At 40.0% G+C, this 13913-nt stretch overlaps 1 protein-coding gene across 1 annotated transcript in view; it reads left to right on the top strand.

Annotated features, from left to right (window-relative positions):
• Positions 1 to 692: 692 nt before the first annotated feature.
• Lrch2 (leucine rich repeats and calponin homology domain containing 2) overlaps positions 693 to 13913 on the top strand; it is a 73817-nt gene continuing 60596 nt past the window's right edge. Inside the window, exon 1 of the mRNA XM_051178981.1 lies at positions 693 to 1161. Within this exon, the coding sequence (XP_051034938.1) occupies positions 711 to 1161 (451 nt within the window). The 5' untranslated portion in view covers positions 693 to 710. The remainder of the gene's footprint in view (positions 1162 to 13913) is intronic.

Here is a 13913-nt window from a genome sequence, read left to right as displayed (position 1 = left end):
TATTCCAAAAAAATATTTTCTAAGATTATTTGATGATCAAAGCGTTCTTATCATCCAATACTGACATGATGAGAAGAAACTGGAGATCTTTTGGAGTTCTGGGAACAACTTCAAAGAGTAAGAGAGCAGAATGTGGAGAGCTCTTCTACCATGTTTGGAAGGCAGCATATTGGCTGGGACTCACTGTGAAGAGAAGCTGCCTTGAGAACATCGACGGTCTTTCCCTACTTTGGGCTTCTAAAGGATAGCGGAATCCACGTATGCCTCATCCTCCCTGTTGTACTCATTTCTCTTTCCAATGTTTCTATTAGTTTATTAGCATGGAAGTTTCTCAGACGGTTGCTTCCCAATCCTCCTATGAGCTGTTTCTATACATCTTGAAAGGAGTCTTTTTTATCCCCACTTTACATTTTTTGTTTGTTTTTGTTTTACAGAACGAGAAGACGAAGCAATCCGAGGGATTTGGGAGCAGGGAGAGGAGGCACAGAGCCCGAGCAACCTCCGGTTACCCTGGTACCTCTTCGCTAAGATTTTGGTACCCAAAGCAGCCCACTCTGGATTTTGCATCCTTCCTTGGATCCTCGGTTTTCTTTAAACAAACGTTGGGCACGTTCCAACGTCCTCTTGTGTGTGCGCAACACCTCCTAGCCACTGGCCCAGGGCTCCTTCCCACCATCTCTCTCGCCCCCCCTCCCACCCCCAGCCTGCGCATGCGTCCTAAGAATCCCCTCCACTCGCGGCCCAGACTCCGAGTATTGTCGGGGGCTATTCTCTCTCCCAGGAACATGGCGGCGAGTCAGGGAGGCGGTGGGAACAGTGGGGGCGGCGGCTGCGGTGGAGGTGGAAGTGGCGGTGGCGGCGGCGGTGGCGCGACTGGAGGAGGAGGTGGTGGTGGAGGAGGAGGTGGCGGGGCCGGGGCGGGAGGTGGTGGCGGCTGTGGCGGGACCGTGGCGGTGCCCATCCCGGTACCGACTCTTTTCGGTCAGCCGTTCCCCAATGGGCCGCAGTGGCACCCGGGGAGCTTGCAGCCTCAGCACACCGTGAGGAGCCTGGACCGGGCCCTGGAGGAGGCGGGCAACTCTGGCATCCTAAGCCTCAGTGGCAGGAAACTCAGAGACTTCCCCGGCAGCGGCTACGACCTGACGGACACCACCCAAGCAGGTGACAGGCCGGGGGTGGGGGGTGGGAGGTGGGGGGAGGGGAAGCGGGGCCTGGAAGGAGGATGGGGAGTGGGTAGCTGCGTGGCTGCCTTGTCGGACTCTGCTGGGCCGGCGCGCGGAGGCGGCGGGAGTCCGTGAATCCTAGCAGCCTCCTCTGACTGTGAGGGGCAATGCAGGCAGCGGGAAAGAGGGGCGCCAGCAGCCCAGGGATGGTGGAGTAGCTGGCTGGGATGTGAGGGGCATTATTGTTAAAGAGTGTTGCATGCAGGCTGAAGGGTCTTAGTGACACCTTCCTTAATGCACTTCGTTCAACTCTTGGTCCTGTCGTTCCCTATCTCAACCATGAGTAGAAGGGGGGGGGGGCGAGGGGAGTTGGGAACAGACAATGCAGAAAATCATAATCTCTACATATTCCTTGAAGGAGGCATCCATGCCTGCAAGAATGGCATAGTCCTTTTCAGAGTAAGGGCTTGCTGTTCCTCTGTGTTCTTAAGGTGGACTTGTTTAATCATCTTAAGATGTTTTTGTCTCCGTTTTTTTCTCACCTATGCCTTATAGAGTGAGTTGTATTTTATTTTTATTTTTTTCAATTTCCTGGTGTTGAGAGGTGATGTGGTTAGATTAGTGCTTGTTACACTAGCAAATTAAATCATCATTCACTTATGTGTTTGGTTACTGGGTGAAAGGTAGTCCAGTTTTGATTGATCTTAGTTTGGATCATTATTGCAGGAAACTAAAATAAACATGTTTGGGCATTTGTTTTTGAGAAAAAATCCATTTCTTGTGGAGCTGATGTTTAATGGATTATCCTATACTCTGTGTTAGTCTTTGTTGTGGCTGGCATTTTGTTGATGTTGGGAATTCACTCTCCTTCTAAACCAGTGCTCCTTAATTTTAGCTTTGTTTAGGTTTGCTGGGAGTTGTTTTTTTTTTTTTTTTCCTTTTCACAATCTTTAAGTTTTGTTGATGTGTCTCATCTCCTCTGCTGAAATAAATTATGCACCAAAATATTTGAATTGATGTAGTGATTTTGAAGCAACATAGTAAATTCATGCATAGTGAGAAGTAGTAAACCACCTTATTTACACACAAGATAATTTTAGTGCACACAGTTTCTAGACATCAAATCAGGATATGTGCAATGGCAGGGGATTGCAAGAGGAGGAAACAGTCTAAGATTGAAGCTCCCTATTCAGTAATTCTCTTAGGCAGTATCCAAGTAACTATGAATGCATAATCAATACCGGATTTTGGTTGTGGAAAACAGGTTTGAATGTTTACACCTTTACTCAGAACAGATTTCCCAAGCACACTATTCACAGACTCATGCCTAGATACTGGCCAGATGTGCTCCTTGGTGTGTGCTTCTGAACCTTCAAGAAAAATGGCTCCAGGATGCATCGTTGTAGGGATATTTTTTTCCTTACTCTTCTTTATAACCCACAAAGGCTCCTTCTACCTGTAGGACAAAGTTTAAGCACCAGAGCTAGACATTTCAGGCTGTCACTGTCTGGCCCAGGTTAATTATTGCAACCTTATCTCCACAAATGTTCCTACCATCTCTTTCAACTAGGTCAGCTTCCTGCCCCTTTCGTATATATTTTGTGTAATTTTGCCTCATCATTATTTGAGGCTGTCTGCATGCATAAGATTTTCCAAAAGGCTGTTTCCATAATCAATAGCAGTCTCCCATTTCTTTGAATTCCCAGGGTACTTATTGTCTTTACTACTTATTTGACACCACTGGCTTCATTTTTCTTTTATATTGTGCCTTGCTCTCCCTGAGGATATGGAGAGCAACTTTAAAGGCATATACTTGTTCAGTGTTCCCATTCCCTACTGCTCTTATTGTATAATGACGTTTCTCACAATCATGGCCATCATTTTATTCAGTTATAACCATTTCCCTGTAAGCCTTCCTTTGCTTGGTTTCCTGAGGCAAGTTTTACCACAACTCAGAACCATATTTGTTCTTGGTAAACAGTTACTCACCACCATCTTTTTGTATTTGGTGGTGCAGTGTTTTGCACATGCTGTTCAAAAACTCTCCATACCCAGATCCCTTCCATCATAATCTTTACAAGTGTTTATATGGTACATCTTTTGAAGTGTGTACTTGTGTGTGTGCCAAGGTGCATATGTAAACGTGTACATGAGAGTGGAGGCTAGAGGTCAACCTAAGTTGCAGTACTACTTTTTTTTGTAACAGGGTCTCTAAATGCTCTGGAATTATCAAGTAGGCTAGGCTGGCTGGTTTGAGAACACTGAGAATCCCTCTGTCTTCTTCTCTTCAGCTTTGGGGTTACAAATAAACAATGATGCCCAGTATTTTTTCTTTCTTTCATAGATTCTGGGTATTAAATTTAGATACTCATGCTTGCCTGACAAGCATATTACTTACTGAGGAAGGTGTCTTTGTGAGTTTCTTTCCTTTTCTTTTTTATTCTTTCCCTGCTTCCTCCTTTGTGTGTGCTACCCTTTTGCACAAACATGCACATATGAATGCAAGCACATGGGTGCCATGACCAGCTTTTGTGGTCGTCTGAGGAGTGCCTTGTGTATCAGTTCTTACCTTCTACCTTAGGATAGGGTTTCCCGGCTCCCAAGCATTCCAGGCTAGCTGGCCCATGAGCTCCCAGGGACTCTGCTGTCTCTTCCATCTCCCTAAAGGAGTGCTGGGATTACAAATACTGGAGCTACTGTGTCTGTCCATTATATAGGTTCTGGGGACCTGGACTCCAGTTGTCATGCTGTTGACAAGTCTTTACTCACCTCATTTCCCCTGCTCCTACACCCACTTTTTTGGAGACAGACTCTATATTTCAGGCTAGAACTCAATTCATTTTGTATCCCAGGTTGGCCTTGAACTTCAGATAATCCTCCTGACTCAGTCTCACTGGATTATAGGCATAAGCAACCACTTAGTAGGATTTCTCAAAATAACTCAGCTTTATTATAAGCTGTGGTGCACATATGAGGGGATTGCAGATTTTCTTCCTGAGTTTTGGCTATCATGTTTAATATTATGCTTCCCAAGCCCATTAATTTGCCTGCAAATTTCATTTTTCTGAAAAGCTGAATAACATTCTATTGTGTATGTGTGTCACGTTTTCATTATCTATTCATTTGTAATCGGATATCTAGGTTGGTTCCATTTCATTGGTATTGTATATACATCATCAATAAACATGGATGTACAACTCCCTACGTGGTACAGATTCCTTTGAGTATATGCCCATGAATGATATAGCTGGGTCATATGGTGTTTTTGTTTGTTTGTTTTAATTTCTGAGGAAATTCCAAGCAAATCTCCATAAGTGCTGTATTAATGTTAATTCTATCAGCAGTGAATAATTTTTACTCCCCCCATCCCCACAAACCTGTCCTCTTCAGCATTTGCTGCTAGATTTCTGGATGATAGCCATTATAACTGGGATAAGGTGAAGTCTCAAACTAGTTTGAATTTGCATTTCCCCAATGAATACGGATGTTAAGTACTTTAAAAAATACACGCCATTTGTGTTTTTTCTTTTGAAAACAGTATCTACTTAGGCCATTTGTTCACTAGCAATTTTATTTCCTAGCCTACAATGTGTATGTGTATATATGTTAACTGCTGTAAGTATGTGTAGAGTTGTAGCATTAAGAAAGTTGACAAAGAGGCTAATATTGGGTAATGAAGAAAGATGGAATGCAGGTAAATAAATCACGAGTCATGAAAGAAGATTTAAACACATTTTTTCTTTTCACAGTTCAGTCTGTAATAGTTTTGCAAAATTTTTTAGTGGACAAGTGAATGATGGTCATAACAAGTGAATAAAAATGTAACTGATAATAAAAGTATAAAATCCTAAGTGAAGCTCTGTCATGTCACTTAAGAATGGCCATTCCAACTGTATGGCAGTTCACTGAGGGTTTGTGACTGGGCAAGTGTTTGAGCGGCTTCCTTAAACTGGCTGTGTTTATAAAAAATAAAAATTTTTGTTTGTGAAGTAATTAGAACAAGGTGATTTTATTTAAAATAGATAGAATGACAAATTCAAAAGGAAAGGGAAGCCAATCGTTTAAAATTTTTGTCATTCAAATGTATGTTCCTTTTGAGATTATAACAAAATCAGATAGAGTCAAATAGGTTTTGTGGTATTACTCAGTTTCATTTAAATGATATCAGTATGTGAGTTACTTGTCCTTTCTTTTGACAAAATGTATTAATTCAGTATTTAGGAGCAGTATTTTTGAATACAGATATCATGCTCATTTTATGTATATGAAAGTAGGCACCTTAGATATGAAGAAACTGAATATATTTGAGGTTATACATACACAATACACAAACATGTATATTAAAATACTAGCTATCTTCTTTAAAATAATTCTGCTTGATTTCATTGTTACATTGTATTTACAATGACTCTTAGTGGGTTAATGTTTCAGAACCAAATTGATTATTTAGACAAGCATGAGGTGGTTTATTGGATGGAGAAGAGACATGAAGAAGGGAAAATAGAAGAGATGTTATTCTGCTAATGAATCGGTAGTTGAGCTAAAAATAGCTGAGATGCTATTCTGCTAATTAAGCAGTGGTTGGAAAATGAACTAAAACAATATTGACTTAAGGGAAATAGATAAGTTTCAAAAGAAGAAGGAAGGGAGGGCTTTCTGCGTCATTTTATTGTCCCTCATATATGCATAAGATGAAAAGACCAGTGTTTCCTGCCTTGGCAAGACATGAAAATCCCAAGGGAGGTTTATTTATTTATTTTTAATGCCAACACCTTACCCCAAGACCAATTAAATCAGGGTCTCAGTGGCCAAGAGACTTAAACAAAATCTCCCCAGTTGATTCCCATGTACAGTCAAGGTCATATAAATGTAAATACTTTCTGTTTGAGTGAATGAAAATACAGACAGAAATTTAGTGATTAACCCAAGGTTGAAAACCCAAACTAGGATGTATTCAAGTTCTAGTGCAGTGTTATTTTTTATCTATTTATGTAGTGCATGATTATGAGCTTACTAGGAACCTTCAAATTTTTTGGGGGTATCCCTGCCTTATCCAGTTTGTAAACTTTGTACAGGGTTCCCAATATATGTAGCCACAAAGTCTTGCTTTCTCTAATAGGTTTGCCAAGAGAGAAAAATGCAGAGAAGTTGGCTGTCGGCAGAGTGGATCTTTGGTGTCTGTTTACATTTTCCTCTGCATTTATATAGTGTGTTCTGCACTTATCTCTTCTGTCCCTTTCTCAGTTCTCTTTTCAACTTCAGGTTCTCCTTCCTCCTCTTGAGAAGATTACCATTGAATAGGAGTTTGCAACCTTACTTGCTTTCAGTTGGGGGTTTATCCTCATAACCTTTTGAGTGTATCCTCTTTCCCAACTCTCCTTCATCAGAATTCTCACCCACAAAAGGGTTCACAAAAAAGGATCCAAAAGTTGTTATCCTGTTTTAGGAAAGCCACTTATTCTCCGTGCAATGTCTTGTTTCAGATCCCCTGCTTACAGACATGGTATGAGCTTTTTGGATATTGTAAAAATTGGTTGCCTTAAAATGATTTTGATGAGCCGGGCAGTGGTGGCGGCACACGCCTTTAAACCCAGCACTAGGGAGGCAGAGGCAGGCAGATTTCTGAGTTTGAGGCCAGACTGGTCTGGAGAGTGAGTTCTAGGACAGCTAGGGCTACACAGAAAAACCCTGCCTTGAAAAAGAAAACAAAGTGAAAAGAATTTACTGGTTATTAAAAGAAATCTTGATTATTTTCACAGCTTCCTCTGTCACCAGTGCTACAACTAAGGGGATGTGTCCAAGCCTACTTGCAGGGCTCCATCTGATGCATTATACAGTAACATTTATGTCCATGAGCAGTAGGTCTGTAAAACAGATTTAGGAATTCTTTTGCCAGATTGTGCTGTCCTGGATAATCACATGTTTTCCTGTAAACCAGGAATTGACTCTAGGATTTCCTACATGTGTTGGCTCACCTCTGCAACTATAGGATATGGTACATTGTATTCAATTGTAAAAATGGAGCCAGATAAACATAGCATCTGACTTGGTTTCATAGTTGAAAGTCCTGCTAGTGCATTTGTTGGAACAATTTTGTGATTTAATTTTTGATCTGAATCAAGTATCTGCCTTTCTTTATGGAGCGTCTTCCTGAAAAATGAAATATGATGCACATTTTTCAGAGTTGACTCATTGTAATAGCTGTAGATTGTATTTTTGAGTTGCTGAACCTTGAACTGATTCATTCTGGAATGAATCCTGTAATGATTCTTTAATTTCTTTCTTTTGAATGCTTGCAATTTAAATAAAAGTTTAACTTGAATTGGAAGGCACAGTCGTTGTTAAGCTAACTTCCTTCGTGCAACTCTTCATATATAATTGTCCTATTTTATTTTAGGAAATAACACTTTGATATTGGTGGAGTACATAGTACTCCTTGTGTTTGAGAAAGGTTTAGTGATTGCCAAGGAGGTGGGTACAGCAAAGTATTGGTTAGGATGTACACTGTGACTATTTTTCTCTTATTATAAAATTGTTAATGAAAACATTAAATAAGTTACTTATTTCTTGTGACAGTAAATACTTAACTTCATGGATAGCATCACTGTCTATTTCATGATATATTTTATTTGCTTGCACAGTCTTTTATGCCGTTATATTTGAAAACTTCAGAATAGAATAAAAAAAATCATTCTTAGAACTCTAACTTTGGTAATACAGCCAATAGACTAGAAAGAGACAAGCCTAGTATGTATGTAGGGGTACATCTGTAATCCTAGCCTTCTGAAGGCTAAGAGAGTAATATATTCTTTCTTCTTTTTTTTGAGATTATAATAGAGTTACATCTCTTCCTTCCCTTTCCTCTCTCCAAACCCTCCTCTCTTAAATTCATGCCCTCCTTTTCACTATTATTGTTGCATGCATATATATTCCAAAATATAATCTGTTCAGTCCACATAATGTTACTTGTAGATGTTGGGATGACATTTGATTGAACTATTGGAACACCAAAGGGTGCTTTAGAAAGAATATGCTTAGAAAGGGGATCACATAGCTCTGCATAGTGGGAGGGAACTCACTGAATATTGACATCTTAAGTTGCTAAGATTCATCTAATTTGTGTTTGTTAGTGTGTGTGTGTGTGTAAAAGCTGTAATTCATTCTTTTGGGTAACTATACTACAATTCACCTTATTTACTTATTTACTTTCTCTCTGATGACTATTTTTATGTTACAACTTTTTTTCTCTTGAAAACAACTTACCTGTAGACATTAAACATATCTTTTGTATATGTGTAAAACTCTTTCTTTTACATATTTTGAATGGAATTGCTAGGTTGTATGTTAACATTCAAATTAGTTTACAATTTATATTCCCACAGGCATCTCGTGTGTGTGTGTGTGTGTGTGTGTGTGTGTGTGTGTGTGTGTGCGTGTGTCCCCGTGTCAGCAGTGTTCCAGTACATGAAGCTAGATTCTCAGGAGCTCACTGTATAATTGGCTAAGACTAAATTGTAATTTTTAAGACCAGCCCCTATCTTATAAAAGGTACACAGTGATAGATGGAAATACCTGATAGCTGATAGCCTATTGTGGCCTCTCTGTATGTACACTCATGGGTGTACATCTATGCATGTGTGTTATGTCATGTGGAGCTTGGATGACAACTTCTCTCCTTTCATCATTTGGGTTCCATAGATTAAACTCAACTGTGTCATTGGGTTTGGTGACAGGCAACTTTATCCTCTTAACTACCTTGCTGACTTGTGATTGATTATTTGTTCGAGACAAGTTCTCCATCTATATCCCCAGATCACCACAGACTCAGATTCCTTCTGCTTCTGCCTTGCAAGTGGTTGAGTTTCAGATGTGTGCCATCCTGGTTCATCTAGCACCAGTTTCTAAAAAAAAAAAAAAATTCGTTTTTCCAGCCAGTTGTCTTGTCACTGTTGAAAATCATTGGAAGATGACTACAAAAGTTTATTTTTGGACACTCAATTCTACTTTATGTATCTCTGTGTTCTTATCCAAGTATCATATTATCTTGATCTTTGTAGGTATATAAACCTATGAAATGGTCTGTGGATAGAGACTGGAGCGTTTCAACACTAGTCTTTTTTCTATATTTTCGGGGTTATTCTGGAACTGCTAAATTCCCACTGGATTTTAGATCAACTTATCACATCCTGGGAAATTTCAAACTGTGATTGTGGTAAAGATTGAGATGATTTGTAGGTCAAATCGAGAAGATTTTTTATCTTTAAATTTTTTTTGTTCAATGATGGGTTTCCTGCATGCATGTCTGTATGAGGGCATTGCATTGAGTAGGACTGGATTTACAAATGGCTGTAAGCTGCCATGTGGGTGCTGGGAATTGAACCCCGGTCCTCTGTAAGAACAGCCAGTGCTCTTAACTGCTGAACCTTTTCCAGCCCCCTGAGAATTTTCCATCTTAACAATATTATGTTAGCTAATCTATGAATAGGGGATGTATTTTTATTTATATATATCTTAAATTCTTACAAAATATTTTATAGTTTTCAAAAGAATTTTTTATATTAATTTAATTTTTATTTTACATATTGATCCCAGTTCTCTCTTCCTCTGTCCCTCCCTCTTTCCCTCTCTACCCCTCTCATTCCCCCAACCACCCTTCCCTCCCATGCCCCCCTTTCCACATGTAGGGTGATGCCCTCCATCCACAGTAAACACTGAGCCAAAGTGGAATCCAAATGCAGAGAGGGAGGACAAGACCAGGTTGCAGAAGCACATAGAGACAGTTGACTTGGACAAGGAGGAGCTAATGGGCTCCTAGACTGATATCTGGGAATCCAGCTTGGGACTGACTCTAGAAGGCCTGGGCAGTCTAAGGGACCTCATATAGAGGAACCAGGATGTATCCGTGGTGCACAAAAGGACCTTGCGGGCACATACCCTTGGAGGGATAACTGCCTTAACCTAGAGACAGGAGAGAAGTCCTAGTCCATACTCCAAATGACTTGACAGATTCAAAAGAATTTCTTGTGGATATTGTGACTAGGGTATTCCCCCCCATAATTTCACTGTTATTTTGTTTGTTGTTAGTATGTAGATGAGAGTTGATTTTATTACATAGTGATCTGTAACCTTCCATCTCATTTAACTAGTTCGTTCTAAGAATTATTCGTTTATTTGTTTGTAGTGCAGGGTATTCATCCCAGTGTACCAATGAGGTAAATGTTCTGCTATTGAGCTATATTCTAGTCATTTGTAACAGTTTTTGTAATACAAATATAAAGTTTTCCATGTACATTATGACATCTGAAAGTCAAGATGTTTTTCTTGTTTCATTCATTTAACTTCTGTGGTAGTTTGAATTTATTTGGCCTCCATAAGCTTTTAGGGAGTGACCCTATTAGGAGGTGTGGCCTTATTGGAGGAAGTGTGGTCTTGTTGGAAGAGGCTGGATGACACACCTTTTTTTATATACATTTTATTGAAATTAGAAACAATCTTATTTTACATATCAATCTTAGCTCCCTCTTCCTCCCATCCTCCCGTGCCCACCACTGACCCCCATTTCATTCCCCACCCACTCCCCAGGGAGGGTGAGGCCTTCCATGAGGGACCATCAAATTCAGTCAAGCCATTTGGGCCAGGGCCTAGGCCCTCCCCTGTGCTTCTAGGCTAAGAGAGTATCTCTCCATGGGGAATGGGCTCCCAAAGTCTGTTCATGCACTGTAGTTACAAAGGGCACATGCCTTCTTTAATCCAGAATTTGATACTGGATGGAACACCTTTAATCTTGGTCACATCTTCTGCTGGAAGTGTATCTCTGCGGGGTGAATTTAGAGGTTTGTTTGTTTTCCCTGAAGCTTACCTCAGTGTGACAGACTTCCTGCTGCCTTAGGGTCAAGATGTAGCTCTCTGAGCTCCAGCACCATATCTGCCTGCACATTCCCGTGTGTCACCATGATGATAATGCACTAAACAAGTCCTTTGTCTTCAGTTGACTTATGGTTAAAATTTAGCTCTCTCAGCTCCAGTACCATGTCTACCTTCATGCCACCGTGGTGCCTGCCATGAAGCCTCTGAACCATAAGCAAGCTACCCCAATTTAATGTTTTCTCTGTAAGAGCTGCCATGGTTGTGGTGTCTTTTCACAGCAATAGAAACCCTAGTTAATACACCTGCCAACTTGCTTTTTTCTTTTTGTTTTAACTCAGAGTTCACTTAGTGCTGTCTGTATAAATTTGGGTGCAGGACCATCTCCTGAAGCGTGGGTGGCCTCTCAGAGGCTGCATCACTGAGGAAAACTTCTTTTTGCATTACAATGCCTTTTAATTCTGTTTATTGTCTAGTTGTCCTGATTAGAAATTCTACTACAATTTTTTATATTTAATAGATTAGTGAGAAAAGGCCTTTTTTTTTCTTGTCTGTGTTTGGAACAATGTCCTTTCAGTGTTTTTTTTTCCCCAATAGATATGATGTTAACTTTGGTTTCCTATAAAAGCTTTTATCTGGTGTCTTAGTCACTACTCTCCTGCTGTGAAGAGACACTATGACCATGACAACTCTTATAAAGGAAAGCATTTAACTGGAGCGGGCTTACAGTTTCAGAGACTGAGTCCATTATTTGTCACGGATGTGGGGAGAAGTCATGGAGACATGGAGAATTTGAGCATCCTACATTTGATCTGTAGGCAACAGTGAGAGGGGAGGCGAGGGAAGGAGGGAGGGCTGAAAGGAGGGATGGAGAGAGAGAGAGAGAGAGAGAGAGAGAGAGAGAGAGAGAGAGAGAGAGAGAAAGAGACTACTCCTAGTGACACTTCCTCCAACAAGGCTGCACCTACTCCAACAAGGCCACATGTTTCAGTTCTCCTAAATGTGACTAAACATTTGAATATATGAGTCTTTGGATATCGTTCTCATTCAAACCACCATGTCATGTTGAAGAAATTCCTTTGTATACTTAGTTTTGTAATATTTTAACCTTAAAAAGCATTGGATTTTGTCAAATACTTCCAGGCGTTGAGATCATTTTATGTTCGTTCTTTATTACATTAATATGGTGTAATATACTGATTTATTTTTTACTCATTTTGTTTTCCTGGACTCCCCCGACTTTACTTAGTCTCAGTCTATATCAAACTATGTTTTGTTTTTGAAAAGTATGCAACTGTCCATCTTTCCATGTTTCTTTTTCCATATTATTTTTTGCCATGTTTCTTTTCCTGCAGTCACTCCCTACTGACCCATCTATCAGACATCATGGGCTTCTGTTATTCCTCTTTCATTTCATCCTTCACATCCAGCGATTACTCTAGGTCCTTTTTACAGCAGCTGTAATCTTTTACTGCAATCAGTAGCTTTCTCCCATTGTACAATTTAGTAGAGTCGTTAACTTTTGAGGGTCTTGGCTGATTTGGTACTCACTGTATAGTCCAAGTTGACATTAAACTTCCAGTGAACCTCCTGCTTCCTAAGTGTTAGTACTACAAGGTTGTGCCACCACACTGAACATTATATTTCTTCTTTTTGTTAAATTTATTATTCTTTCATATAACATATTTTGACTGCTCTCTCCCCTCTTTCCACTCCAAGTATCTTCCCTCACCCTCAATCCATTGCACTTCCAGTTCTTTTCAGGAAAGAGCAGGCCTCCCAGTGATATCAACCAAATATGGCATAACAATGGGCATTAAGACTAGATGCAAACCCTCATATCAAGGCTGGATAAGGAACCCAGTAAGAGGATAAGGTCCCAAGAGCAGGCAAACGATTTAGAGACAGCCCCGTTCCCACTGTCGGGCATCTCACAAACACCTCAAGCTAGACAACCACAGCCTGTGTGCAGAGGCACTGGTGCAGACCCATGCAGGCTCTGTGATTGCTGCTTCAGTCTCTGTGAGCTCCTAATGCTGGCTGGTCTACTGCATATCTGCAGTTCTAGAAATCTTAGGTGAGATGGATGCAGAGACAAGAGAATCCCTGGGAGCTTGCAGGCCATACACCCTGGAGTAAACCACAGGAACCACAAGTGATCTTGTCTCAAATAAGGGAAAAAGTGTGATCCAACACTTGAGGTTGTTCTGTGACATACACACACATGCACTATGACACGTACCTGAAATCACATGAAAATGTACATACACGCATGCCCACAATATAAAAACTAAACGAAAAATAAAAACAGAAAAATGTGCTGAAAAAGCCCAGTGGTGTTAGCACATACTTTTAATCCCAGGACTCGGAAGGTGAACGCTGGTGTATCTATGAGGACAGCGTGCTCTACAGAGTGAGTTTGAAGACAGTGAAGGATACACAGAGAAAGCCTGTCTGGAAAAAAAAAAAAAAAAAAACAAGCAAAGTATGCTGAAATGTAATTCCCAAGAGAAAAGGTAATAACCACAAAAGATCTCAATTGTAACAAGGAAAAACAATACTACTGATAATGATTTTGTTAAGATAATTTAAATAATATTAATGCACTATTTTAATAACATATGTTCTTTTTCTTTTAAAAAATGTTACAACATAATAGTATAAACCCCCATTGGATTTTAATTATATTTATATTCATAAACCATTATCTAAATCTATTCCTTTTTGTTTACAAAAGAGACAGTTAAAATTATAGGAATTTTTATTCTAACTGAATGGAATTAATACAAAGTATAGCAGAGTAAAGATTAAAACTCCCACTATGACATACAGCCTAATTAAGGGAATTTAGTTCTGGGGTGTTTCCTGTTGTAAATTTGTATAAAG

Source organism: Phodopus roborovskii, unplaced genomic scaffold, assembly GCF_943737965.1.
Source record: "Phodopus roborovskii unplaced genomic scaffold, PHOROB, whole genome shotgun sequence".
In the NCBI taxonomy this organism is placed as follows: Eukaryota; Metazoa; Chordata; class Mammalia; order Rodentia; family Cricetidae; genus Phodopus; species Phodopus roborovskii.
The sequence above is the reverse complement of the archived record's forward strand: the minus strand, read 5'-3'. Positions and strand labels throughout refer to the sequence as shown.